This window comes from Loxodonta africana, chromosome 9 (genome assembly GCF_030014295.1).
Source record: "Loxodonta africana isolate mLoxAfr1 chromosome 9, mLoxAfr1.hap2, whole genome shotgun sequence".
Taxonomy (NCBI): domain Eukaryota; kingdom Metazoa; phylum Chordata; class Mammalia; order Proboscidea; family Elephantidae; genus Loxodonta; species Loxodonta africana.
The window spans coordinates 51,973,344-51,998,239 of NC_087350.1; the positions used below are offsets into that span (position 1 = coordinate 51,973,344).

Below are 24,896 nucleotides of genomic sequence, written 5' to 3' on the forward strand. Positions count from 1 at the left end.
GTCGAGCTGTGCCCGACACAGCACCACCCTGAAGGAGCTCAAAGTCTAGAAGAATGTGGGCATCCTCAGTGGTTACGGTTCAGTGTCTAAGAGCTCCCTTAGGGGAGGGGTGGGAGGGAACGTGTCAGCCAGGAAAAGAGGGAAGGCTTCTCAGAGAGGGGAGCAGAGTCTTGAGGGATGAGCAGAAATCCATCAGGTGGGAAGGAGGGAAGGATACAGAGAACAGCAGCCATGGTGTGGAGGGTGGTGGCCCATGAGAGGGCAGGCAGGACCTGTGTAAGGCTGCAGAGGAGGGCTGCTTGGGTGCAGGGTGAAAGATGGGTGGGGCAGGCAAGGCTGGTGGGGCAGGGGCTGGGTCTGAGGACTGTCTACAGGGACATGGTCAGGCCCATGGGTTAGAGTACTTCCCTGGGCTGCAGGTGGTTGGGGTGGACCCTGGGGGTTAAAGAGAGCAGTCTGGAGGTTGTCGTAATCGTCTGACCTAAGAGGGACCACCAGGCTCCCTTTCCAGAGGATGCTGTGAGCTCCTATCTGTACAACTGCAGAATCAGGAGAAGTTTTTATTTTCATTTCCCAGTGGTGTACTGTTTGGGGTGGATATCATTCCAGAGATGATAAATTAGCCAAGTTTTGCTGAGCTGGCGCTGGCCCTGGCCCTTAAGTGCGCCGAGCAAACCCTCACCAAGTAGGGATCACCGGCCCGGTGAAATGCATGTGGCTGCAGAGATGAACATTTATGTGTGGTCAGAGCAGGCTTAGCAGGCAAAACGCTCAGAGGATGTTGTGGGGAGAGCTCCCCAGGGAGAGAGGAGCACCCTCAATCTCAAGAGAACGTGTTTCAACACCATTCTTCTGCTCTTTGTATATTTGATCTGCTGGAACATGTAGGCTTCTTTGGGGTTAGACTAACTTGTGCTTGGATCCTGGCTGTGCTGCCTATCAGCTGTGAGGCCTGGCCTGAGCAAGTCATTGAGCCATGCAGCCTCCATTTCTTCATCTGCAAAATGGGGATTTCGCCTTTGTAGGGTTTTTGAGATCATTCAAGACCTTACATGTAGAGCTACTAGCGCAGGGCCTGGAACCTAGCAAGTTTAAAAAAACAGTAGCCGCTGGTGGTATCAGAGGGGATAAACAAAAAGCCTAACCCATTGCCATCGAATCAATTCCAATTCGTAATGACCTTATAGGACAGAGTAGAGCTGCCCCCATAGGATTTCCAAGGCTGTAATCTTTAAGGAAGCAGACTGCCACGTCTTTTTCCCACAGAGCTGCTGGTGGATTTGAACCGCTGACCTTTCAGTTAGCAGCCGAGTGCTTAAGCACTGCACCACCAGGGCTCCTCTCAGAGGGGATAGTCTCCCCTCTCTAGCTCTGCTGCACACCTCCCAGGAATGTCACCCAGGCACCCTTGATGGCATTCCAGGTGGCTATCCTGGTGTGTAGGTAGCAGCGAAGTGCCCAGCTCCTGTTTCTGTTGGGAAGAGAATGGCACGTGTCAGCAAAGCTCCCTGCCCCAGCCCAGCCACCGGCTGCATCTGGTGCTGGACCCCCAGCCCCCAGTGGGATACCACCTATTCAGACCGTGCAGCTGCACCCGACTAAAAACAAAAGACTCCCCTCCCTGGCCCTGCTGCTGGCCATCCTCCCTCCCCCCTCCTACTGCCTCTGTCCCCCAAGCGGCTGGGGTCACCCGGCCCCCCTCACAGCCTTCCCTCACAGCTGCCTCGCTGCTTTTGTTCAGCATGTGAACTTCCCCGTCAGCCGAGCTCCTTGCACGGGAAGTAATCAGGGATCTTGACAAGGCTTCAAACCACAAATGCCACTACAAATTAACCAGCACCACTACAAAATACTACTCCTGTCAACATCGGGAAGAATGCACTGCTCTTCAGGACCAGCCTGAGATGTCTTTCAGCGCAGCCCTCACTCACAGCAAAGAGGTGCCCAGGCCCAGCCTGAGAGAATGGCCTCACAAGGCGACTCGGTGAGCGCCTGATGCATCCAACTCCTTAGCACACCCTCTGCCAAGATGATTGCTTATAGAACTGACAGCAGGTGCAGAACCTTTCTTTGAGAGCCATCTCCAGCCCCAAACACCACCCCCACAGAGTATCGGGACTGCAAGTAGTGGGGCATGTTGAACCTGACTTTGGACTAAGACAACCAGAAACTGACTCCCAACCCCACCAACTTCCTAATGAACTTGTGTGAATTTGGGGAGGAGGCTTTGGTTTCCCAGTCTCTAGAATGGGGATCATAATAATAGTGCCTCTAGTCCAGAGTTGTTAGGATTGGCTGGCCTATTGTGTATGCTCCAAAGTGAGGGCCCCTTCTACCCCCTTCCTTTTGCATGAGGAAGCCCCTTCTTGTTGCTCTGGGTGGGTGGACGCTCACCAAATGGGAGCATCACCTTTAGCCATATTGTAGAAGTCCATCCCGGGCAGCCTCATGCAGGAAGCATCCCCCCAAAATCACAGCTTGTTACCTCTGAAAGTGCTTCAGGGCCAAAGCTCCCAGGATTCCCTACTGGGTGCTCCAGCGCTGTTGGCAAGGAGCAAGCGCTCAACATCACCAGGGCCTGGGCTTCTCCTGCTGTCCTCGCTGAAAACCTGAAGCGGAGGCAAGCATTTGATCCTCCCCAATAAGCAGGATCAGTTCTAGTCGAGGCTGGACGGAGAGGATTGGAAATAATGACAGGAGTCGAGGGATAAGCGAGAGCTGTGCCTGAGAGGGCTGGTTGGGCATTTCAAAGGAGACACTCCACAAAAATATCGCTTCAATGCACTGCTTTCTGGAGGCATATCAAAAGAAGCCCTCTTTTATTTCCATACCTTGCATAATAGCAGATTTCCAGTCCTGAAGAGTAGAGGAGCATTGCTCTCAGCCCAGAGGCCCTTTGTAAAGCTACAGAAAGCTTTGTCTTCCCCTCCCAGCTGGGCCTGTTTCATGCATAGGTCAGAGCATTGATGTGGCTACTAGCCAGGAAAATTAACCAGGTGAACTCTTTCCTCGTTAAACAGTGATGGAGTTTAATTGTGAATTTTCTCTCTCACCCTCTCCCTTCCTGGCAGTATATCTGGTCAGGGCACATCCCTGGGACAAACTCAGAAATCCTCAGAGTCTACCCAGCTTCCTTAGGGGACTCCAGGACCTCTGGGCCTCCTCCTTCTGTGCCAGGCAGGAGCGTGGAAGGGGATAAACAGTTCAGAACACAATTCAGACACAAACCATCTGCTACCTCTACGGGGGCCAGCCTTGGAGGCCAGCTCTCATACCTCTAGCTGCTTTCAGGCACACCCTACCTTTCCTGACCCTCAGGAAGGAGAGCTTTAGGGGCCGACTGCCTCCCTGGGCCGGTTGTCCGAGCCCACTCTCACCCTCAGTTTTGCGTCTGTGACCCTCTGCCTTCTGCAAGGCTGGTTGGGCCCTGTGGCCTCAGGCGCCTGTTCTCTTCCACATCCTTCCCTGCCTAGCCGGTCTCCTTACTGACTTTGACAGTTCATATTCTATATGACTTTATACATAATGCCTGTCCCCCTAAGCCCACTTTCCAAGCAGTGAAATGGGAATGCTGATTCTGACCTTGCAGGATTGTTGAAAGGATGGTCCAAGGTGGTGTGTGTGTGTCCCCTCTGTAGTGGGTGTGCCCTTTCATTGCCCTCCCGCCAGCACACACATCACAGGGCCCCTGCCCCAGCCCGTAATTAACTTGCAACAAGCTCTTTTGAAGGACTGTTAGGTACTTGCTCTATATGACCCTGGGTAATCCTTGCCTCCTTTCATCTGTAAAACGGGGTAATAACCCTTCTTCCCTGCTTCAGAAGCCCCTGAGCCAGCAAGTGTGCCAGCAGCTGGTTCAGTGCCGGAAACACATGCAGGCAGCAAGTACTTTGGCTCTGCCCACGGTGTAGGCAGGCTGGCACTCCTCGCGGGAGTGAAGCGCCCCCCCCCCCATGCCCATATGCACAGCACTCTGTGCCCCCGAGACAGCGCCTGGCAGTTGAGCATTTTCCACCCGCAGCCCCGAGCAGGGGCCCGCTCATCCGTGCCGCCCAGGTAATTAAGTTGATATTCCAACACGGCTTCCCCTCCTGACCTTTTGGAAACAATGTGTTTTGCTGCATCAACAAATTAACTGCAAATCAGATGCTGTACTCATAAATGTGGGTTTCATATCCAATGAGTATACTCACCTGGCCCACATGGCTGACAGATAAACGCCGAGGGCCAGGCAGAGACCCACGGAGGCCAAAGAGTTCCTCTCTTCTCTGGAACCTCCGTGTCAATCACACTTTTGGGCTTACCCTCTCCATGTTCAAGTCTCCTACCAGTCACATGGCCAGGAGTAGTGAGTTGACAATGTGGAGGCCTAGACAGGAGAGGAGTGGATACTCACTGGAGAGGAGTGTCTGCCCTTAGAGGGCCACCTAACTTCCTCCCATCTATCTACTGCACCAAGGTGTCTCTGACGTGTTCGATTATGTCCTTCCCTGACCAAATCCCTTCTGCTGCTTTTGGGACAAAATCCAAACTTCTTAGCCTGACATTCAAGGCCCTATGTTATTTGACCCCCTAACCCCTCCAAGGTCCTGGGCTGCCGCATCCTCATATTCACCCTTGCTCTAGTCTTGCTGGACCACTGTGGTTCCCCTGAACCATGTACCATGTCTGCTGACACTTCTGTGACTTCACTCAGGTTGTGTCCTCTGCCTATAATACCGCTGCTCTCTCATGTCTCAACCCCTTTAGGAAGCTGGCCCTGAATTCCCTACCACTCCCATCCAGGATGAGAGCCCTTCCTTTGTACTTGCACAGGCCATTATAATCCTCTCCATTAGAATGGGAACAGAGACCATATCCTGTTCACTGTTTTACCCCCATGCCTGGCATAGAGTAGACCCCACTGTTTGTTGAATGAATGAACAAATGAATCACATGCCTCTTTGAAAAGTGCTGGAAAGAGATGCTCATACAAGGAAAGAAGGGGAAGATGGCAGTCTCTCTTGCTGCCCACCCCCCTTTTTTTCCTTCTAAGGTACATATCTCTAACTAACCTCAGAAGGCACAAAGATTAGAAAAAATATCCAAAAAGATTGTAGATGCCTTTGGAAATTTTAGTTGACAAGGAGAGCACAGTGTACTAAGATTACCTGCTTGTTTTAGTTTCCACTACTAACTGTGGCCTCATGCTAGTCCCGCAACCTCTCTGGGCCTCCTGTTCCCTGTCTCTATAATAGGAAAATAATTTTTCCTTAAGTTGCCTCACCAGAGGTGTGAGGTGCAAAAGAAAGAAGAAATGTAGAAATGCTTTGAAAGAAAATGAGTCATATAGAAGAGATTGTTTTTAAAATCCAGTCTTCAGTAGAGCCTCCCTCGGAAAACCAAAGCCCCCACGTCCACAGGGTTTTTCTGAGAAGGCTGACAGGGAACCAAGGATCATATGGTCCCATTTCATCATCAGGATCCTGGACCAGACCTTCACACGGCTTTAATTGCACTCTTATGATCCTCACACCAGTGCTAATGACTCAGGTGTTATTTCCATTTTACAGAGGAGTTAACTGAGACTAACTTGCCCAAGTGGCAGAGCCAGGACTGATCCCAGCTAAAACATATCAGAACCAAGACCTGTGCCTTTATAACCCAAAGTAGGTTTCTTGGGGTTTTGGCCCACAAATACTTTTTCCACTCTAAGAGATTGTTTTCTGTGCGGTAGGTCTAATCCTGCCAGACCATACATTCCTTAAGGACAAGGACTGTGTCTCACTCACCCCTGAATCCCCGAGCCCTGGCTCAGCATAGATGTTCCATAAGAATACATAGAAGGAATCCTTCCACTCCAAGAGGGTAAATCTGCTACTCCCACTAGACATGACCTTCAGGAAGGCAGGCACTCTATGTTGGCCTTGTTGCAACTCCAGCCCTCCCCACCCCTCCTGCCATGGCCTAGCTCAGAAAGTGCCAGGTGAGTTGTCGAGTTGAACTCTTCTTAACAAAAATTGCCAAAGGCCCAGGCTTTTTGAACTCACTTAAGAAGCAGCAGTCACCATAGCTGCATTTCGATCCAGCCAGAGAATTGGGGATCAGATGCGATGTGCTTTCTATGCACAGGTGCCCAGACCTCTCCATCCTCTGTTCCCTCTGCCTCAAGGCTCTGTTTGTACCTTCTCTTCCTCCAGTGGTAGGAAGAGCATCGGATTCACAGTCAAGAGCCCTGAGACCTGCTCCTAGCTACCTCTCCCCTATCTGTTTCCTTCTCCATGGAAGGCTGTGCTCCCTACCACCTAGGGCTGTGGTCTGAGATGAACAAGTCCAGGTGCCAGGGATGCAGAGAAGCCCCAGATGAGGCCTCTGCCCTCAGGGAGCTCACAGTCAGGTGGCGAACAGCTCTTGGCTCATGGGAAATGCCCCACAGACGCTCACCCACATCCACTGAGTCCTGGGTTCAGCTTCCCAAGCACTGGGACCACTTTATGAAAATGGTGTTTTTTTTCTGAGTTGAGCTTTCCCAGGCTTCTCTCTTCTCCCCCTGCCTACCGCCCAATCACCACCACTCACTCCTGTGGCCTATTCTAATTGTCTCCAGAGTACTGAGCTCTCCCCAGTCAGTATCACAACTGTCATCCACCCCAGTGTATTTGGGAAACTACATTCACCTGTACTGCCCCCAACCCCCAGGAAGCAGAAGCATCCTCACAGCAGTGTGTCCACTGGGAGCCTGGCCCTTTGTAAAGGGCCATGATACACCCAGCATCCCTACAGTGGGGCCCTCTTGAATGCACTCACAGATGAGGGCACTGAGGCCTGGGGAAGCCACTGGCTTAACAGGGTCGCTTGGCTAGCAAACTAGGTAGAAGTCCCATCTCTGGTGCAACCAGGAGGCTTCTCTGAAGGTCAAATGTTCTGTCTAAAATGTAAGACTGCTCCCCACACAGATTACCGTCATATCCATGGTAATCATCCAGATGCCTGCTTGTCACCAGGCTTGGTGCCAGTCCCCAGGGGCCTTATGCTCCTTGGCAGGGCATCCTGATAATTAGTGCAACCACTCCCCCTCCCCACCCCCCCATCCCAAAAAAAAAAAAAAAACTTTTTTTTTAATACACACCCACTGGGAATTCACCTTTCTCCTGGTGGCCACCTTGGGAAGGGGTCCCCGTTATGTGTTCCAGCATCAGAATATGCTTAGAACTCGTCGGTACACTCCCTGTCCAGGCCCACTCCCCTGTCCCTGTCTGTTTCCTCTGATGACTAGCTCCCTTGGTACTGGCAACCTGCAGGGGACCCCACCCCTGAAGTCAGGCAGGGCAGTGTGACTCCCTGTTCTTGGTTGCATGTACCAAGTTTTGTTTGTATCTCTCTGTTTGTGCCAGGACATTTTTGACCACATTACCCTTTCTTGCTGTCTTTAAAACCCCCAGTGTACTCTGCTAAGTTTCTAGGCTGGCTGTGGCTAAGAGAGGGTGTTCCCCCCACCATTTATAAATTCGTTAGCAAAAGAACCAGCACTTCATGATCAAAGGAAAATAAGCTAATTATAGAATCTAGAGAACTGACATGTGTTGAATTTCTACTACCTGCCAGGAAGTTTAGGCCAAAAATCATTTGCTGAGTACCTGTTAGGTACCAAGTCCTATACGGGACCTCAGGATCAAGAGAGACATGGGACAAGTTGATAATGACAATTCATTGGGCTAAGTGCTGAGAAGGAACGACACTTGGTATGCTGTAAATACACAGTGGCAGAGCACTGAGCCACGCTGCTCAGGGACATGGTGGCAGGAAGAGCAGACCTCTCAGAAGAGGTGGTGCTTGAGTCAGACAATGAAGGATGAATAGGTGCCACCAAGAGTGAGACGAAAGGAATTGGAAGCACATTTCAGGCAAAGGAGCCATCATGGAAACAGGAGAGATCATGAGGCATTCAGCACGTAGTTGAGCAGGGCTGAAATGGGGGGTACAAGGGTGGGCAGGGCCTAGAACCTGGGAATGCTTCTGGCAGCATTTTTTTTTTTAATTGAGGTGAAATTCACATAACACAGAATTAACTACTTTCAAAGTGTACATTCGAGTGGAGTGGTATTTATTCATGATCTGGAACTACTACCTCTATCTAGTTCTGAAACATTTTTATCACTCCCAGATTTAACCTGGTACCCAGTAAGCAGTTACTCCCCATCCTCTCTTCTCCCTACCCCTGGCAGCTACTGGTCTGCTTTCTGTCACTATGGACTTACCTATTCTGGATATTTCATATAAATGGAGTCATACAATGTGTGACCTTTTGTATCTGGCTGCTTTTATTTAGCATAAGGCAGCATTTTCCAGGGGATATTACTGGGTGTTACAGAGCAAGAGGGTCTGTGTCCAAATAAATTTGAGAAATAGAATTTTTTAAAGCAAAGTTAATAGGTGTTTGTTCGCTTCCTTTTGATGTTTTTTTTTGTTTGTTTTTGTCTTTAATTGCAAGACTTGGCAGCCTTTGGTGTGCTTACAGGCATTGTGAATCTTCAAAGGGAGCAAGACAGTAGACAGCATTTCCCAGACTTTCTGGCCGTGGAATCCCCTTATTTTCCCCTCATACAGTGTATCTCCCAAGATGGCGTTTCTCGGAACACACATTGTGAGATCCTGTCCTTAAAAGACGATTTAAGCTAGCAGAGGCACAATTGGGCACATATTTTTTAAGCCCACTTTGGACCAAGTGTAGAAGATGGATGGGGAGGGGCAGATGCTGAAGGGAAGGAAACCTGCTAGTGGTAATAGTGGTGGTATTAGGTGCCATTGAGTCGATTTTCAACTCATAGCAACCCAATGTAACAAAATGGGATTTTCTAAGCTATAATCTTTTCAGGAACAGGTTGCCAGGTCTTTCTCCCATGGAGCCACTGGGTGGGTTCGAATCACTCACTACCTTTGGGTTAGTAGCCCAGGGCTTAACCATTGTTACACCACCAGGGCTCCTTGTTGGTAATGGTTGCTAATGCCTATTGTCCAGCATTGTATGAAGAACTTGACGGACATCATCTCATCAGATCTTCCCAACAGCCTCTCCAGTAGGGAGTGTTGCTACCTGCACTTGGCATACAAGGAAAGTAAGGTTTGCAGTGGTTAAATGTCAGGCCCATGGTAACATAGATGGTAAGTGGGGAGCTGAAGTTCAATCTAAGACTGACCCCAGAGGCCGCCTCCTGAGCACCTTGCCACACTGCTGCCCCAGCCAGAAGGTCTGGAAATAGTCCAAGTCAGAGGTGAGGGGGCCTGAACTGGAGCAGGGCAGTAGGGTGGGAGAAGTGGAGTGGACAAGCTCAAGAGAAGCAGAGATGTGGTTGGAGTGGCGTTGGGAGAGCGGGGTATCTAGACATGACTCATGCCTTGTTGAGGAGGCAGCCTGTATACTGGTGAGGGATGGGCTCTCCCCTCCCTGCCCTGTTACTTCATCCTGATGGACAGTGTGAGCTGGTTCCATTCCCCTTTGTCCTGCATATTTCCTGTAAGCCACAAAGGTGAAGAAGCTTGGCTCACTGAGTGACAGTGCCTATCTCTCTAGGTAGTGCCCCTGTCCCTGACCCCAGGTAGCCACTACCGAAGAAAGGTCATCACCTGTGCAGTCAGCCCACACTCCCAGCTAATGGCCTATTTCCATCCCCACTGCTCTCAGTGTGCCACCCAACAGGGGACCCCAATTCTCCACCAAGTCCCCTTAGGCCACTCTGGCAGGCCCTTGCCAGGCACCAGGGATCCAGGGACAACTGAGACATGGCTCTACCCTCAGGAGTCGGGTTTAGAAAATGAGCTCTAAGGCAAGTTTGATATCCAAAGTATTACTCTTTCCAGGTGAAGTTTAAATGGCACCATCCAAAAGAAACACCAGCCACAAATGTAATTCTCAATGTTTTAATAGCTGTGGTACAAGGAAACAGGTGAAAGTATCTTAATAATATGTTTTATTTAACCCAGTGTATCCAAAAGATGTTTATATTTATTGCTGCAGTTCAAGTCCGCCAGCCACTCCTTGGAAACCCTATAGGGCAGTTCTACTCTGTCCAATAGGGTCCTTATGAGTTGGAATCTATGCGCTATCTTATATTCTTTTCTAATATTAAGTCTCTGAGAGCCAGTATGCATTTTACACTTATAGCCCATCTTAGTTTGGACTCCCTATGTGTGGCCACTGGTCCCTATATTGGATAACACAGGTGTAGACTAGGTGGAAGAGTGATGGACCTTTGTGAACTGAATGCTAGAATGGCAAGGAACCAACTGGAAGCCTCCCAGGGTTTGCTGTGGGTCTTGGTCTAATGTAGATTTTTACCTTCCTTACTATCACCCACATCCACTCCGGGCATTTAGATGGCTAGGCTGTTTGAAAGGATGCAGCTTGGCTTTCAAGATAGAGTTTGAGGGTAGAGCCGAGAAGTCTGTGCTCTGTGGTTCTTGATTTCAAATCCTGATTTCAATCAAAAACCAAGCATTCTGGGCAAATCTCTTTTGCTCCTCAGACATCTATTGAGCAGCACGTTTTTGCAAGTCCCGTGCAAGGTCCTGCAGATACAGTGAGAAATCCCTCAAGGAACTGAAAATTTAAAAGATAGTGGGGAGAGGAGCCATGGGGGTAGATACACTATGAGAAATCCCACGTGGCAGGGAGCGCCAAGAAGTAGCATCTGACCTGAGCAGGAGACAGGGGAGGCTTCCTGAAGGTGGTTCTCCCTGTGCAGAGCATTAAAGGACAAGTACCCATTTCCCAGCCAAATCAGGTTGCAAGTGTGACCATGAGTGTCCAGTGCCATTTAAGGGTCTGCCTGAGGTGGGCCTGAGGGAAGGTAGGGAAGGCTCTGTGTGAGGCACAAGGGACCCCGGTCTTGGAGCATTTGGAATGCCAGCCCAGGACCTTGAGCTGTAACCCAGGATCATCAGAGATCTTGAAGCAGGGATGTGGCATGGTCAGGTCACATTTTAGAGAGAGTTCCCTGGGCATGTGTGGAGAATGGACTGGAGGAGACCAGGTCAGTGAGTCCTGTTGGAGGGTGATTGCAGTAATCCAGGCCAGAGTCAAGGCCAGAACTAGAGAAACTAGAAGAGGGGGTAGACCCAAAAAATGGAATCTGCAGGTACAGTGACCTGTCTGCTGTGGGGTTGGAGGAGGTGTCGAGGAGGCCCTCTGGCTCTGGCTTGGGTGACTGAATACTTTTTCCCAGGCTATGTGTGGAAATGTATCAACCTGTCTCAGTGTGTACTGACGTCTAAAGTTTCCGCTTTAATGCAGCCACAAAGACTCCGTCCCACCCGACCACCACCTCCCAAGATACAGCGCTCATCGAGGCCCGTGAGTAGCTGGCGGTTCTGCCCCTCCCCACCTAACACTGCCTGAGCCACACTCCCCAGCCTGACTAAACCTTGGGAGTTTGAATTCTCCTGCCTTGCAAAAGGAAAACGGGTATTGGGCTTACCAGCGTCCCTCTCTGCGTGGCATGAACCTGAACTTGCGTTTTCTGGACCTCTCCTTTTTCTGAGCGAGTTCGGTGATTTGTGGGTCAGAGCTGTCGGCAGCCAGGGGGCCACCGTGTGGTGTGTTTGCCGTGTGTGCATCATTTGAGCAAATCTCCTAGGCTGATCTGTATTTCTAGCCAATGAGCTTTTAAAGCCTTGCTCCCAATGCCTCCTCCTCACAAAGGAAGCAGAAGTCTGGCAGCAGGCGTCTCATTCACGCCAGATCTTGGTTTGGAAATGCATTTGATGTACCTTCCCGAGGGCAGAGGCTACGCCCAGAGAATATTGAGTCAGCTCACACAGAGACAGGTACTTCTCTTCCACGCCTCACTTGGAGACCAGCCTTCCATGTAAAGTGCAAAGTAAGGGTAGAAAAGCAGGACAAGTGTGATAAACCAACCAACAGCAGGAATGGGGTGGGAAGGGAGAGAGACCCATGTTTTTTAAAGAGAAATGCCCTGGAAAAATATTGGGTGTGGGTCCTGTGCTAAGCATTGGTGAAGTCATTTTTTCTGTAAGCTCAGACTTTGGGCCAGGCTGAGACACAATAACTTTAGCAGGTGCCTTTAAAATGGGAAGCCACCCAGGACCCTGGAGGTAACGGCTGTTTACCAAAGAGTTTCTATTGTTCAAGGCAGCCACTGCCCCTGCAGCCAAGCAGAAGGGGTCAGGGCTCCCATCTAGCTGCGATCAGATTTCCCCACAAACTGGTGTCCCCACCAGCTCCCACGCTCTCAAATGCACGTGTCCAAATCCATCTTTTGAAAGGTATGGAGGCCGAGGTGTGCGGTGACTAGACTGACCTGCATGTCTGTTTCTAGTCCCCAGTGCATGCCCCCAGCATTGATCAGGTGGTGGCTCCTCTTTGCGTGGATGCTGGACATTCTATGACCCTGTTTTCCTTGCCTTTCCTACTGGATGGGGGAGTTAAAGAGCTGGTGTGGGGCTTTGGGGGGACTGAGATGCCCTCCCCTAAGACAGTCAGGAGTCTCAGGTGCTAGACGGCCAAGGGGCATGGATATATCCTGTACTCCAGTCAAACCCCAGTCAGGACAGCAGTCAAGGCCTGGAATATACTGCTCATCATCAACGGAAGGAAGCCACAGACAGCCCCTCCTAGATGGAACCTGGTTCCACGTAGTGAGAGATGCAGTACTGGGATTGGCAGTATGGATTTGGGGGCAGACAGAGTTAGGCTTGAATCTCGACTCCACCACTTACCTTTGTGGAGTCTGTGACTCCTGGCAGGTACTGAAGCTCTCTGCGCCTCACTTTTCTCTCTGTAACATACCCTTATTCATAGAGGGTTTTTGTGAGGACGAACGTCAATAACGTTTGTAAAGTACCTCGCACAGAGCCTGACACAGTAATAGTGCTCATTCTTCTTAACAAGTTTTTTAAAGCATACAGTTTCTAAGGAATGGTCCAGATTATGAATACTACCCTTTGCCTAAGATTTTATAGATGACAAATCATTTTTAAGTACATCATCCCAGTTGAGCCTCATAGTAGCCTGTAAAGTAGATACTATGATCACCCATTTTAGAGATGAGAAAACTGACGTTCAGTAACTTAACCCGATACTATCATCACCCATTTTAGAGATGAGAAAACTGATGTTCAGTAACTTAACCTGACCCCCTCAGCTGGTGAGTGGGTCAGCAGGCTCCAGAACCCATGTTCCTTCCTGCATACCACACACCCTGGGGCCTCCGTCATCATGGAAACGGAGACAGCCTTAGTGTAAAAGTAACTGGGCAAAACCTTCAGTTGAGAAAAAAAATTGTCAGCAGCCATTCAGGCACCCTGAAGAATCTTGAGGACAGTGTCAGGTGCCAGCAGGGATGTAGATATGAAGGTAATTCACATTTATTGAGCAACTTTTATGTGCATAGGACTGTGCTAGGCACTTCCATCGTTACTGTCTCATCCCGATAACAGCAGACGCTGTTTCCCCAGTTTGCAGCCAAGCCTACAGAGGTGCTAAGAGATCAAGCTAGCCTTTGGGCCCAGGGCTACCTCTCTCCACTGCCTCTCCTCTCTCCTCAGCAAGCCACCCACCTCTCCTTAAGCCAAAATTATTCAGCGGGAGCGCTCAGAATTCCCTTTAAGGGCCTAGAATCTGAGGCAGGCAGGGAGTTTCTTGGAAAGAATGATTCAGGGCAGGATTGCTCTCCCTGGATAAACTTAAGTCCTGAAGACGGATACAGGGACTCCATGTGGTCTCACCAGTGTGGGAACTCATGAAGATTGGGGCGTGTGCCCAGCCACATCCACTGGCACCTGATGACTTGGGGCGGGAAACGTTGCCACAAGAAGACTCTGAGTCGCAGCTGCCTCCACCACTGCGCTGGTGCAGGAGGTGACTAGCCCAGCACTCTGGCTGCACCTCCCTTGGTTTATGGCGCATTGAAGAGGCAGCATGCTTTGGACCAGCTCTCCTGGGCATGGAAGTCAGAGAGGCCCACCCTGGTTGAATCCCAGCTTAGCTGCTTCCTGACTCTGTGATCTTAGACAAGACACTTTACCTTCTCTGAGCCTTAGTTTCATTTTCTGTAAAACAGGTTTAGCAACACTCACCTGATGAGGGTAATGAGGTCTTATATGTATACTGCCTAATGCTGTCCGAGGCATGAAATGGGCAGACATATGCCTCCCCCCGCCCCTCCACCCAGCCAACGTGTGCCAAGCAGAGTCACTAAGAGGCTGGTGTGAGAGTCCTGGAAAGTTTGTGCTTCGTGGGGCCCCACATTCGCAGGTCTCTAGGGGCTGTTCACTCCACATGCGTTCATACAACCATTTCCAGTGGACGCTGCTATACACTAGGTGTGAACCTGGAAGAATCTGGGTATGGAACCTCTAAAGGACCTCAGAAACGACACACTGGCAAGCTTCCAGGTCAGGAGCCAGGACGTACCCATTCTCGGGCCCCATTGGGCCCTAACCAGGTTTTGCCAGATCACTTAGCTGCAAGCATTCTGGGCCGAAGCGGCCTGAGGTAGCAGGGGATATAGGGAGCCAGCCATTCAGCCTCTCTGGGAGCAGCTTTGTAGCCCAGCACCTGTGGCTGGAGTTCAGATGTTACCAGGGGATTTGGATTTTCTTTTCAAAAAGAAGAAATAGGAAAGAGCAGAAGAAAACATTGCCAGTGTCTCGAGTACTAAGGGGATGGGGTTTGGGGCACACAGGAGAGAGCCGGCTGTGGTCGGCCCGCATGTGAGATGCTTTATAAGCTCTGTATTTATTATTTTTTGCTCACCATTAAAATCAAATGTGCTTGGTGCTTTTGTATTCAATACACATTTAACCCTGCCGACTTAGATTTCTCAGGTTTTAAATCCAGTGGGGAATTGGCTGGTTTCCCAACTTTTCCCTCAAGTCCCCCTTGAACAGAGCTCTAAATCTCTGGTTAGCATTTTCTCCCCCGGGCGCTGCTGCCATCCTCACACTGGTGGGGCGTGTGTTTGTGTGTGTGTGTGTGTGTGTGTGTGTGTGTGTGTGTGTGGTTTTTCCCCTCATCCCCAGCCCGCACCCTCCCTTAGCACCCCAGAAAGATGAATGTGATCGCTGAAATATGACGGGCACACTGTTGTCAGCATCATCTTGTGATTTTGGCTTAATTAAACCATTTTGGCCGCATGTGTCAGTGCCTGGCTGTGGCTTTAGCTGTCCGTTGGAGGCCCTGTGTGTGTGTGTGTGTGAGAGAGAGAGAGAGAGATTCATGTGCATATGTGTGATTTGTGCCTGGGCCTCACCTCTGTGCTTGCCTCTGTGAGTGTGTATTTGAGGGGTGGTGTGTATGTAGCTGTCTCAGTGGCTGTGTGCATGGCTCAGGATGGTTGTCTGTGAGTGTAATTTTGTGTCTGGCTCTTTCCACACCAATCAGGTGAGTGTAGCTCTGGGTGTGGTTGTGCGGGTGCCTGCCTGTCTCTGGGTCCGTTGTGTCTTTCTCTCCCTCCCCGTCCCTGGCTCCCTCCCTCCCCTCCCCCTCCCTCTCCATGCTCTGTCTGTTTTATCATCCCTAATGAAGCAGTCTCCTCCATCGATCCTGCTGATTGCCAACCCATTCCTTTTGTTTGTTGGCGCTGAGCCATTCAGCGGCACTCTGACAGCTCAGCTCCTCTAATTAGCTCTGTTGTTCTTTTTCCCCATGTTTCACCATGTTGCAAGTTCAGTTGAAGTTGCCACAAACTTAATCCCACATTTCAGCCACAAGTTCACATTCTTAACCCGCCTTTATTGTAGCAAGGAGCAGCCGTAGGCAGGGATGAGCTGACAGGCCTTAATGTCTGACCTTTCCTGAAACCCCGGCCGATAGGGCCTCCCGTGGCAGGGGTAGAAAGGCTCATCACCCCACCTGCATGCTGCGTGTGTGGTGACCATCTGGGGGTCATTCCAGCCAGGTGACCCTGTTTACCAGGCTGCCAGAGGATCCTGGCTCTGGCTGGGGAAACCAGTTCAGAGTTGGAGTGGATGGGAGAAACATCCGTTCATTTATTCAGCAAATGTTGACTGAATGTCTGCTGTGTGGCAGGCACCATTCTAATAACAATGATAATAATAGTAACATTTCTCACGCACTTCTTAGACTCCAGGCAGCAGCATTCGTTTGTTTTTCAAATCTTACCGTGTGGCCAGGATATAGGCACTATGCTTGGAGGTAGACCAGGATAAGGTGACATCATCTTCTCATTCAGAGACCCCATCCCTCAACCCACCCATCACCTACCCAAAGGTCTTTCTTGTGTTATTGGTGAGAAAGGGGAGTCCAGGTCAAAGAGAATCAGGCTGAGCACTGATTGAGCCCCCGCATCATCCCACTGAATCTTCACAGTGAAGTCATAGAAGACAACAGTGAGCTTGGTAGTGGAATGCACTTGGCTTTTACCACATCTCTGATTTGCCAAACAAGGCAGAGATCAGACTGGCCACTCCAAAGGAAAAACTGTGGTTCGATGAGACGTGCGGAGATCTGAGGACTTGATGAGACTCTGTAAAGACCTTTCATGTAGCCAACTTATGCAATCCGTGTTCCTAAGCCATGGTGCTGTGTCGCCCACAAATTGGATGGAGTGGGTGTATTCAGGGATGAGGGCAGGCAGGAAATGAAGTCTCTGTGTGTTCTCTTCACCCCTGCCTTGTCCACCAAATCCAGCAATGACGGTACTTCCTACCTTGGTCCCCTCATTTGCAGAGAGAAAACAAGCCCCACCCCCCACACTGGGATGCTTAGGTCGTTTTTTTTGTTTGTTTTGTTTTTAATTGGTGTTGGAATTCACAGATAAGCTTGTGTGGTGCAGCTTCACTCCCCACCTCCCCCTCCCCCCATGCCCCCTCTCTGGCACTGGAACTGTTTGGAGGTGACAGTACCAAATATAAAGCCATGTAATGTTGATTGGACCAAATGAGTATCCTCCTAAGGCACCCAGAAGGTCGTAGCCAACCCCCATCACCAGCTCAGATGGAGGAGGAAGTGTGTCTCTTTCTATGGGCCCTCATCTTGGTTTTCAGAGGCGTCAGGCCAGAAAAAAACTGTCTTGTCACTGCAGCCCAGGCTGTGGGATTAGGAAGCTGTATATTTCACTTTCAAATATGCCACCACTTCACTCATGCCAGATCTGTGCCACTGAGTGTGGCTGCATGAGGCGTGCAATGCCCAGGATGAGCCCTGCTCAGGAGGCCCACGAACGCCCTGGGACACAGAAAGATAATTTTTATTAGAACTCCCTAATTCTCTTATTTACTTTTTCTCCCTCATTTAGAGAGGAAAATAGGCATCCTGCAATTCAGCCAGAAAAGGAGCAAAATAAGCATGTGAAACCTTTTTGTTCTATAACACCTGTTTCTGGGTTGCAGAGCAAGGCAGAGGGTATTTGTCATTAATGAGGACCCTTTGTGCTGGCCCCATATAGACATTATCTCATTGAGTCCTCACAGCAGCCCTTCAGAGAGGCATGTGGAACTCTCCCCATCCTGCAGATGAAGAAACCAAGTTCTTCAGGACAATCTTTCCTATTTGAGTGGGTCTCTGTGTTTCAGTTTATGCTGCAAATTAAGTGGAAGCGTTTCCACGATAAATGGGGATTTTGTAGCCTGTATCTTGAAAATCCCTAAACATCTCTTTTAGAGTCAGTTATCCAACTCTTCAGAATGTTTCTGGACAGCTTTTCCAATTCACTTCTTCTTGGGGGTCTCCCCTGTCACCACTCTAGGTCCGCCCTCCCCGTCCACATGTCGTTAAGAGACCAAAGAGCAACATCACCGTGGAAGGCCGGAGGACATCTGTCCCGAGCCCTGAGCGGTGAGTACCCCCTTGCTTGCCTCCCCTCTGTCTGCAGGGAGAACCTGTGGGGCCAGCGCTTTGTGGGGCCAGCACTTTGTGAAGCCCAGGTGTGGAGCCCCGGCCCTTGAAAGGCTTCCATGGAGCCCAGGAGTGGGCATTACATAAAGAGGTCAGTCAGGAGCAGGGCTTGATCTTCAGTGTCGGCTTCCACTAGTTCCCGTTGTCACACCAGCAGGAGGCCCCAGGGGCCAGGGCGATGGACCTGCGCTGGGCTTTGAGTGGTGAGGCCCAGAGGGTACTTGGACAGGCTCCAGAGAATGTCCACTGCCCTTTCTCATGCTGAAGATGTGGAGTCAGCAGGAGAGAGTTAGGAACCTGATCAAGGAGGAAACCTGTTTAAGGAGGGTCACCAGCTTCATGGGCCTCCTGATGCCCGAGGTCTCTGCAGCTCAGCTTTACGCACATGACCATCCTTATCTACCGTCCCACCCCAGCAGTAAACTTTGCTCCCCTGTGCCATAACATTGACTAGTTACTATCATTTCTCTAACCTACCTCCCCTCAAACCCAGAGCTCCTCAAGGGCAGGCACTGGGTTTGATGCCTAATACCAAGCATAGGCCCAGCTGAAGCTGCTGAGTAGGTGTTGGAGAGATGAGGTAAGAGAATGAGGCAGGCACATAAGCAGTGGCCAGAGATTGAGCTCCCTGAATGGGGTAAGGATTAAAGGTGCAGACAGCTACCTGACTCCAGAGCCAATGTGGAGAAGGTAGCACTTCTTCCGACAGAGGTAGGCAGTGTTTCTCTTTGTCCCCCAGGTACACAGCCCTTGGTCTCTGCCCAGACAGTCAGCAGCTACAGGCTGGCTTCCTGCGATGCCTTGAAAAAGTACATGAATTCACCTTGGTCCAAGGTTACTGGGGAATCAGGAAAATTCCTCCAAGTATCCTGAAGTCTTTTAGGTATGAAGAGGAATGCCCCTCGTGTCCATCTTGCTTTCAAAAAAGTTCTCAGGGAAAGAAGTTAAGGGAGATGGCAGGTCCTAGCCAGGAAAGAAGCCAAAAGGTAGAAACAATTCTGAAATGTGGCAGTGTGATCTAACCCTGGTTTGATACACTTCAGCTCTGCCAGGATTCTCTGCTTTACAATCTAGTACTGCTCCAGAGTGCTGTCTTTATAGAACCAGCGTACCCATGCAGCCCCGCAAACCTTGCTGACAAAGCTCTGAGAGAGAGAGAGAGTGTGTGTGTGTGTGTGTGTTTGTGTGTGTGTGTGTGATGGGGGTGCTTAGTTATGCAAAATTTGGAAGAGAGGGCTGCCTGGACTTGGGTGTAGGTTTAACTTTTGTTCTGCATAATAGGATGGAGGAAATGCTGAGGGATGGTGCCCTGGCCGTGACTGGTGTAGATTATGATTGCCCCCTTGTGGAGAAAATGCTGCATAGCTTCAGCGTTCCTCAGACCCTGAAGATTTGTCCTTACAGTGACTGTAAAGAGACCTTACAGTGACTCCGAGCTTACTCATTTTCTTTTAAAGTCATCTCTTTAAAACTAGGGAAAACCCCTTAGACACCATGCTGGGATACAGGGTCATAGGCCTATAGGTATTTGAAATGGAAACCCAAGATTTTCCTGCATTGCACAAAAATTCCACAGACAGGCAGCACTCCACACCCTCAGAAAGTTTGTAGCAGGTTCCCAATGAGAGGATGAACTTCCTTATCGTGTTTATTTATGCTGTTGCTTGTTCAGAAGCAGTGCTAGGGGATGACTGTCTATCGTATGATGGAAAACCAGTGCGTGATAACCCAGTATCCGGGTTATTGCCCCAACTGTATCAGTATCACTTTTAGCTTCTTTTTGCAACATGCCATGTTTTCTATTTCTATCCAGAACCGTTTGGGGTTGAAATGAGCTAGTGGGAGCCTGGTGGCTAGTTTTGCTGGGTTGGCAACCTGGCAAGGATAGAAAATAAATGACAGATTCTCTGTGACCATACATCACAGCAGCTTTAGCCCACAAAAAGTTGGAGAAGTTCATTTTGGGACATCATGCCAAAGGCTTCTTCCCTTTCCACATAATTGTAATGATGTGGGGGGAACGCTGTTCTCCCATAATGCCAGAGACATCTCTGGTGCAATGCGGGTGTTTTCCTGCGTCTCTTCCCAGGCCGCCCTCTCCCACCCCCCTGCCGTGCCCCTCCACTTCCACATACCGTGTCACAACAGCACTTGGATGTGTTTTTCTCAACTGTCATCAGCTCCAGCTGGCAAGACCAACTTCTTGAAACACAGGAAGCATCCAGCGGAAAATATTTTAATAAAACAGACTCCTCATAAAATATTGTTCTGGGGAGGAAAGAGCCCAGCTCCACCAATCTGTCGGCATTGTGTTGGGAGACTCGAGAAGACAAGCTGGCAGGCAGGAGCCAAATCCTAACGGGCCTTTGCCTGGGGGTAGTTCCCTGTTGGGCACAGGGACTCAGTGCTTGGCCCTTTAATCTAGCCTGGGTTTTCTTAAATCACAGATCTCTGTCTCCACTGGTAATATCAAAGGGCATCGGATTTGGGTGGCAGAAATAGATGCACGATCTTTGAACTTGAGGAGGGAGGTTCAGTCCTCCTGACTTCTTGCTCCAGTTCTCACTTCCAAATAGCACATTAAATGATTAATTTGTGGACTGCAAGGTGGAACTGATTATGAATAAAACGGTTTCCATGGTCTCCTGCAGCAGCTCAGCTTTCAGGGATTCCTCAAGGCCCTGTAGCATCGGCTGTCAGCTCTCCAACCGGTTCGTTTATTGAAGTTTCCTTCTTCCTTTCTAGCTGATGTCCATCCATTGAACCATCTGTCCATCTATCCAAGCATTCAGCAAATGTCTTTGAAAATCTACAAAGTGCGAGGTACATAGGATTTTTAAAGGGAGTCCCTGTGCTGAATCTTTTGTTGACATGCATTTTGCCAAAATGAAATTTCCTATGTCCATTTCTCTTCCTGAATCAGGGTAGATTTTCTAGCTCCTTAAAACCATTCAATTGCAATTAGAAGAACACATCAGAAAGATTTCTGGGAAAATATGCCCTCTGTTTTACAGTTAACATTAGCTGATTAATATTCAGTTAATATTTCTCTTCTGGAAGTATTAGCTAATTCATTGTTATTCCAAACAAGGCTGAATGAATGCCTGGGGGATTCCCTAGTGTAAGAGTTAGGGTTAGGAGGGATCAGGCAGGAGGGGCTGTGGGTTAGAGGCCAGTTAATAGGAAGTGTGATTGAGCACCTATTGTGTTCTAGGCCCTCTTAAGTTGGTATTAGTTTCCCTTCCACAGAATGGGAACTTGGGCTTAGAAAATTTATCTGACTAATGTCCCCCAGGTCACCCACTTAGAAAGTGGCAGGACCAGGATCCAGCATTCGGCTTTGTTTTACATTCTCTGTTACGCCCTGCCGCCCTCTCTGGGACAGGGCCCATGGAGGTCCGTTTTAAGTCTGGCTTTGCCCAGAGAGACAGCTCATGTCCTCAGACTTGCCCAGCATCCAGCCCTTCCCCTCTGATTCCCTGGAGCTGGGAATTAGAGCTGTTTGGATCTCTTACTGCCCAAGAAGCAGTATCCGCTGGTGCCTAAGTGGTTTCTACTTGGGGAAGGAAAGAATAGTAACATTTACTGAACACTCATTAAGTGCCCTTTTATTTCCTCACAATGACAGTGAAAGTCAGGAGGTGGCTTTCTTATTTGATAGGTGGAGAAACTGAGGCTCAGAGAAAGACTTTCATTAACTTGCCCAAGGTCTCAGCTTTAGAAAATCAAGGAATCGGCTCTGAACCCAACTGTCTTGATGACAGAGGCCTCACCGTTTCTTCTCACCATCCAGGTTTTTTGTTAAGAACCTGATTATGATTCTGTGTGCCTCTGAGTGGTGAGGACAATGGGCATGGTGTGGGTCACAGCTCCCTACCCACTAAAGATGGACCTTGGTTGTTTTCAGCTGTAGTGTGCGTGGCAACCAGGCCCCAGGTTATTCTCCTTTTTGCTGACCTGGTAGAGGGGAATTTCCCATCCAACTTGATGATTAAAAAGAAACAATGTAAAACCAGCTGCCCTGTTGACTCCAACTCATGGTGACCCCATGTGTGTCAGAGTAGAACTGTGCTCCATAGGGTTTTCAGTGGCTGATTTTTCAGAAGTAGATTGCCAGGCCTTTCTCCCAAGGTGCCTCTGAATGGACTCGAACTTCCAGCCTTTTGGATAGCAGCTGAGTGTATTAACTGTTTGTACCACCCAGGGACTAGCAAGAGACAATAGCGAGCTCTAAAAGACAACCTTGTGATCAGTACTGCTGCCCCCTTCAGACCCCACACACTGTGCAGACCGAGGTCAAAGGCAGGGAGTAGCCATGGGGATCCCCAGGTGCCTCTCTCTGCCGCTCAGCCAGCACCCACCAATCCCCTGCTAGGAGGCAGCGCTGAGGACCAGAGTTGCTGAAGCTACAGAGGAGATAATTACATGCAGCCACTGCCTTGTTTAATCTTCACAGCAATCCGGAGGTGTAGGGTATCTTCTAAGTCTCAACGGCTAAAGGGCTTACAGTCACTGGAATATTCAAGATGGACCTAGCCCTGACCACCTACAAAGCCCAAGCCCTTTTGTCCCTAGTGGGTGAGACACAACACCTTCAAGTCATACAAGGGGCCTGCCTGGCTGCATCCTGTATATCTGAAGTTGCATTGTGCTAAGAATGGTCCAGATTCAGCCACCAGGGGCCCACAAGCCATTGCTCTGCTCACACCTCTGATCAGATCCATCCAAAAATCTGCTGTTTTTGAATAATCTTTTTGTTTATAAAATTGATCCAATAGCTTAGAGATGATTTGGAAGTTAGGGAAAGAGACAAGTTCACTGAATCCCACTACTTTAATTCAACTCTTTATTAGCATTTCTGTAGATTCCCTTCCAACCTTTTTCCTGTGTATATCCCACAGGGCTGCAACTTCCTTGCAATGTTGGATCATATGGATTTTTTTCCCCCATTTCTCTGTAACCCTCGTCGTGAATGACTACAAAAGATCCCACCATGGGGACGTACATGGTCTACCTAACCTTGTCCCCGCGTATTGAACCTTTAGATTGTTTCCAGGAAATGCCAGGGTAAACATCCTCATTCTTAAAGCTTTTTTCTCATGTTACAAGAAACAGAATGATTAACAACTACCATTAATTGAGAGCTATGTGCTAAGCACTTTACGTACACCATTTCATTTAATCCTCACAACAGATCTGTGGGAATCGGTGTTATCAGCTCTATTTTGTAGAAGAGGTAACTAATGCTCTAACAGGTTGTCATTGCCCTTGGTCATGAAGCTGAGATTCAACTATGTCTCTTTTGTACCGAAAACTGCACCCTTAACCAGCCATACAGGAAGATTTCTGCTCCATATTGCTAAATAACTTTCTAAAAGTATTACAACACTTTATACTTCCACCAGAACTGTGGGCTGCCGGGAAATTGATGGTCCAGGAACCCAGAAGAGCATGGTTGGAATTAGGAATCCTTCTAGCCAAAGAGAAATTCCACAGTTGTGCTGGCTGGGCAGATGGCTGCACACCAAACAACCAGCCCGAGCTGCTTAGGAAGGGGAGAGTCTGATCATCTGAACTGCACTCCATGACCCCAGCACCCAAGGCCCCAGAAGATTAAAACAAGATCAGAAGAAGCTGCCAGAAGCATTTAGTAAGAGCTCTGCCCAAAGCCCAGGTCTCGGAACACTCCACAATTGTATCTCTTTGGACCAATTGCACACATGCTCTGGCAGAAGGTACTGTGCGTGCTCTGCCCCCACTCTGCTCGTGACCTGGGCTCAGCAGACTCAGTGCTCGGTGGGTGGCTCCTGACTGTGGCTCACCTCCTACACAGACCCAGGCTGCTCTGGGCTGGGGGTCAGCAAACTGCTGCTCAGATGGCAGCCTGGGGAATGCACAGGTCTTTGGCATCAGACAGACCTGGGTCAGCACCCTGGCCCACCACTTACCATCCCTGAGACCCTGGGTATGTGTCTTTGCCCCCTCAAGTCCCTTTTTTTTTTTTTTTTTTTTTTTAGCATGATGCCTATTAACATCCCAAGGAACACTGAGAAGTTATTCGTGGGAGACATGCTAACATCCTGAGTTAGCTCAGCATGTTGGTCTCCCCGTCTATGGCCCCAGGCTCCTCCTCCTGCTCTTCTCCTGCAGAGATGGCCATAGCCTCGCCACTCTGACACTCTCCTTGACCCTGCCCCATGAACCACCCACCCCCCTTCACCCACAATCCCCTGGGTGTCCCCTGATGTAGCACTGACCACACCATCCGTGTTGTGGTTTTCTCTACACCACACACACACACACCCCCACACCCACACACCCCCAGCAGTCTGTGAGCTCCTCTAGCAGGCAGGGATCATATGTCCTTCAGCTTTAACACTTTAACTCCTGGACTAGAGCCTAGCCCAGACGTCTGCTCAGGGGAATTATATTGAATGAATGAACAAAGGAATCATTGAAGGCAGGTTGCAGAGATAGCCCATCTCCCTGAAGATGAGGGAGGCGTGTCGGTTAACCACAAGTACGTGAGGTGCCTACTATGTGCTAGGTGTGATTAGGATGTGACTATGAAGCTACCAACACCTCCCCTGCCCTAGCCCTCTACAAGCCAGAAACTGTGACCAGCCCTGGGAACAAGGCTCCAAGATGCCAGCTGGGCCCTGGACCCCAGGGGGTGGGGGGCAGCTGTCTCAGCATTACCTCCTGGCAGGCTGCCAGGACTCACTCCCTGAGCAACTGGGAGTCCAAACACCCAGCAGAAGGTCACAGACCCAATTAGCGAGGCAAGAGGCTCCTGACCTGACGCACACCACCGTTCCCCCTTCTCTCCAGCAGTGGGTTATGGACCCTGGAGACAAAGCCGTGCTAGATATGGAGCCTGAGCCCAGACTGGAAAGGCAGGAACTACCAAGGCTGGTCCCCCCCTCCCACACACCCTCACCGCCCTGCCCATGTCCAGAGATCTGCAGCAGCCCAGGAGCCACCACTGCCTGGCCCTCAGAGAGAGGTACTATAGTGGGAATTTGTTTCAGCTGAAAAACCC

At 49.8% G+C, this 24,896-nt stretch overlaps 1 protein-coding gene across 26 annotated transcripts in view; it reads left to right on the forward strand.

Moving 5' to 3' along the window:
* DENND1A (DENN domain containing 1A) overlaps nt 1-24,896 on the forward strand; it is a 566,188-nt gene that overhangs the window by 526,127 nt on the left and 15,165 nt on the right. For 10 of the 26 annotated variants that reach the window (XM_064291468.1, XM_064291461.1, XM_064291454.1 and 7 more), the window contains 3 exons: nt 11,270-11,329; nt 17,706-17,794; nt 18,594-18,737. In XM_064291468.1, the coding sequence (XP_064147538.1) occupies nt 11,270-11,329; nt 17,706-17,794; nt 18,594-18,737 (293 nt within the window). Of the gene's footprint in view, nt 1-11,269; nt 11,330-17,705; nt 17,795-18,593; nt 23,833-24,896 lie in introns of those variants that run through there. The other 16 variants (XM_064291458.1, XM_064291466.1, XM_064291459.1 and 13 more) reach the window with 11 other exon arrangements.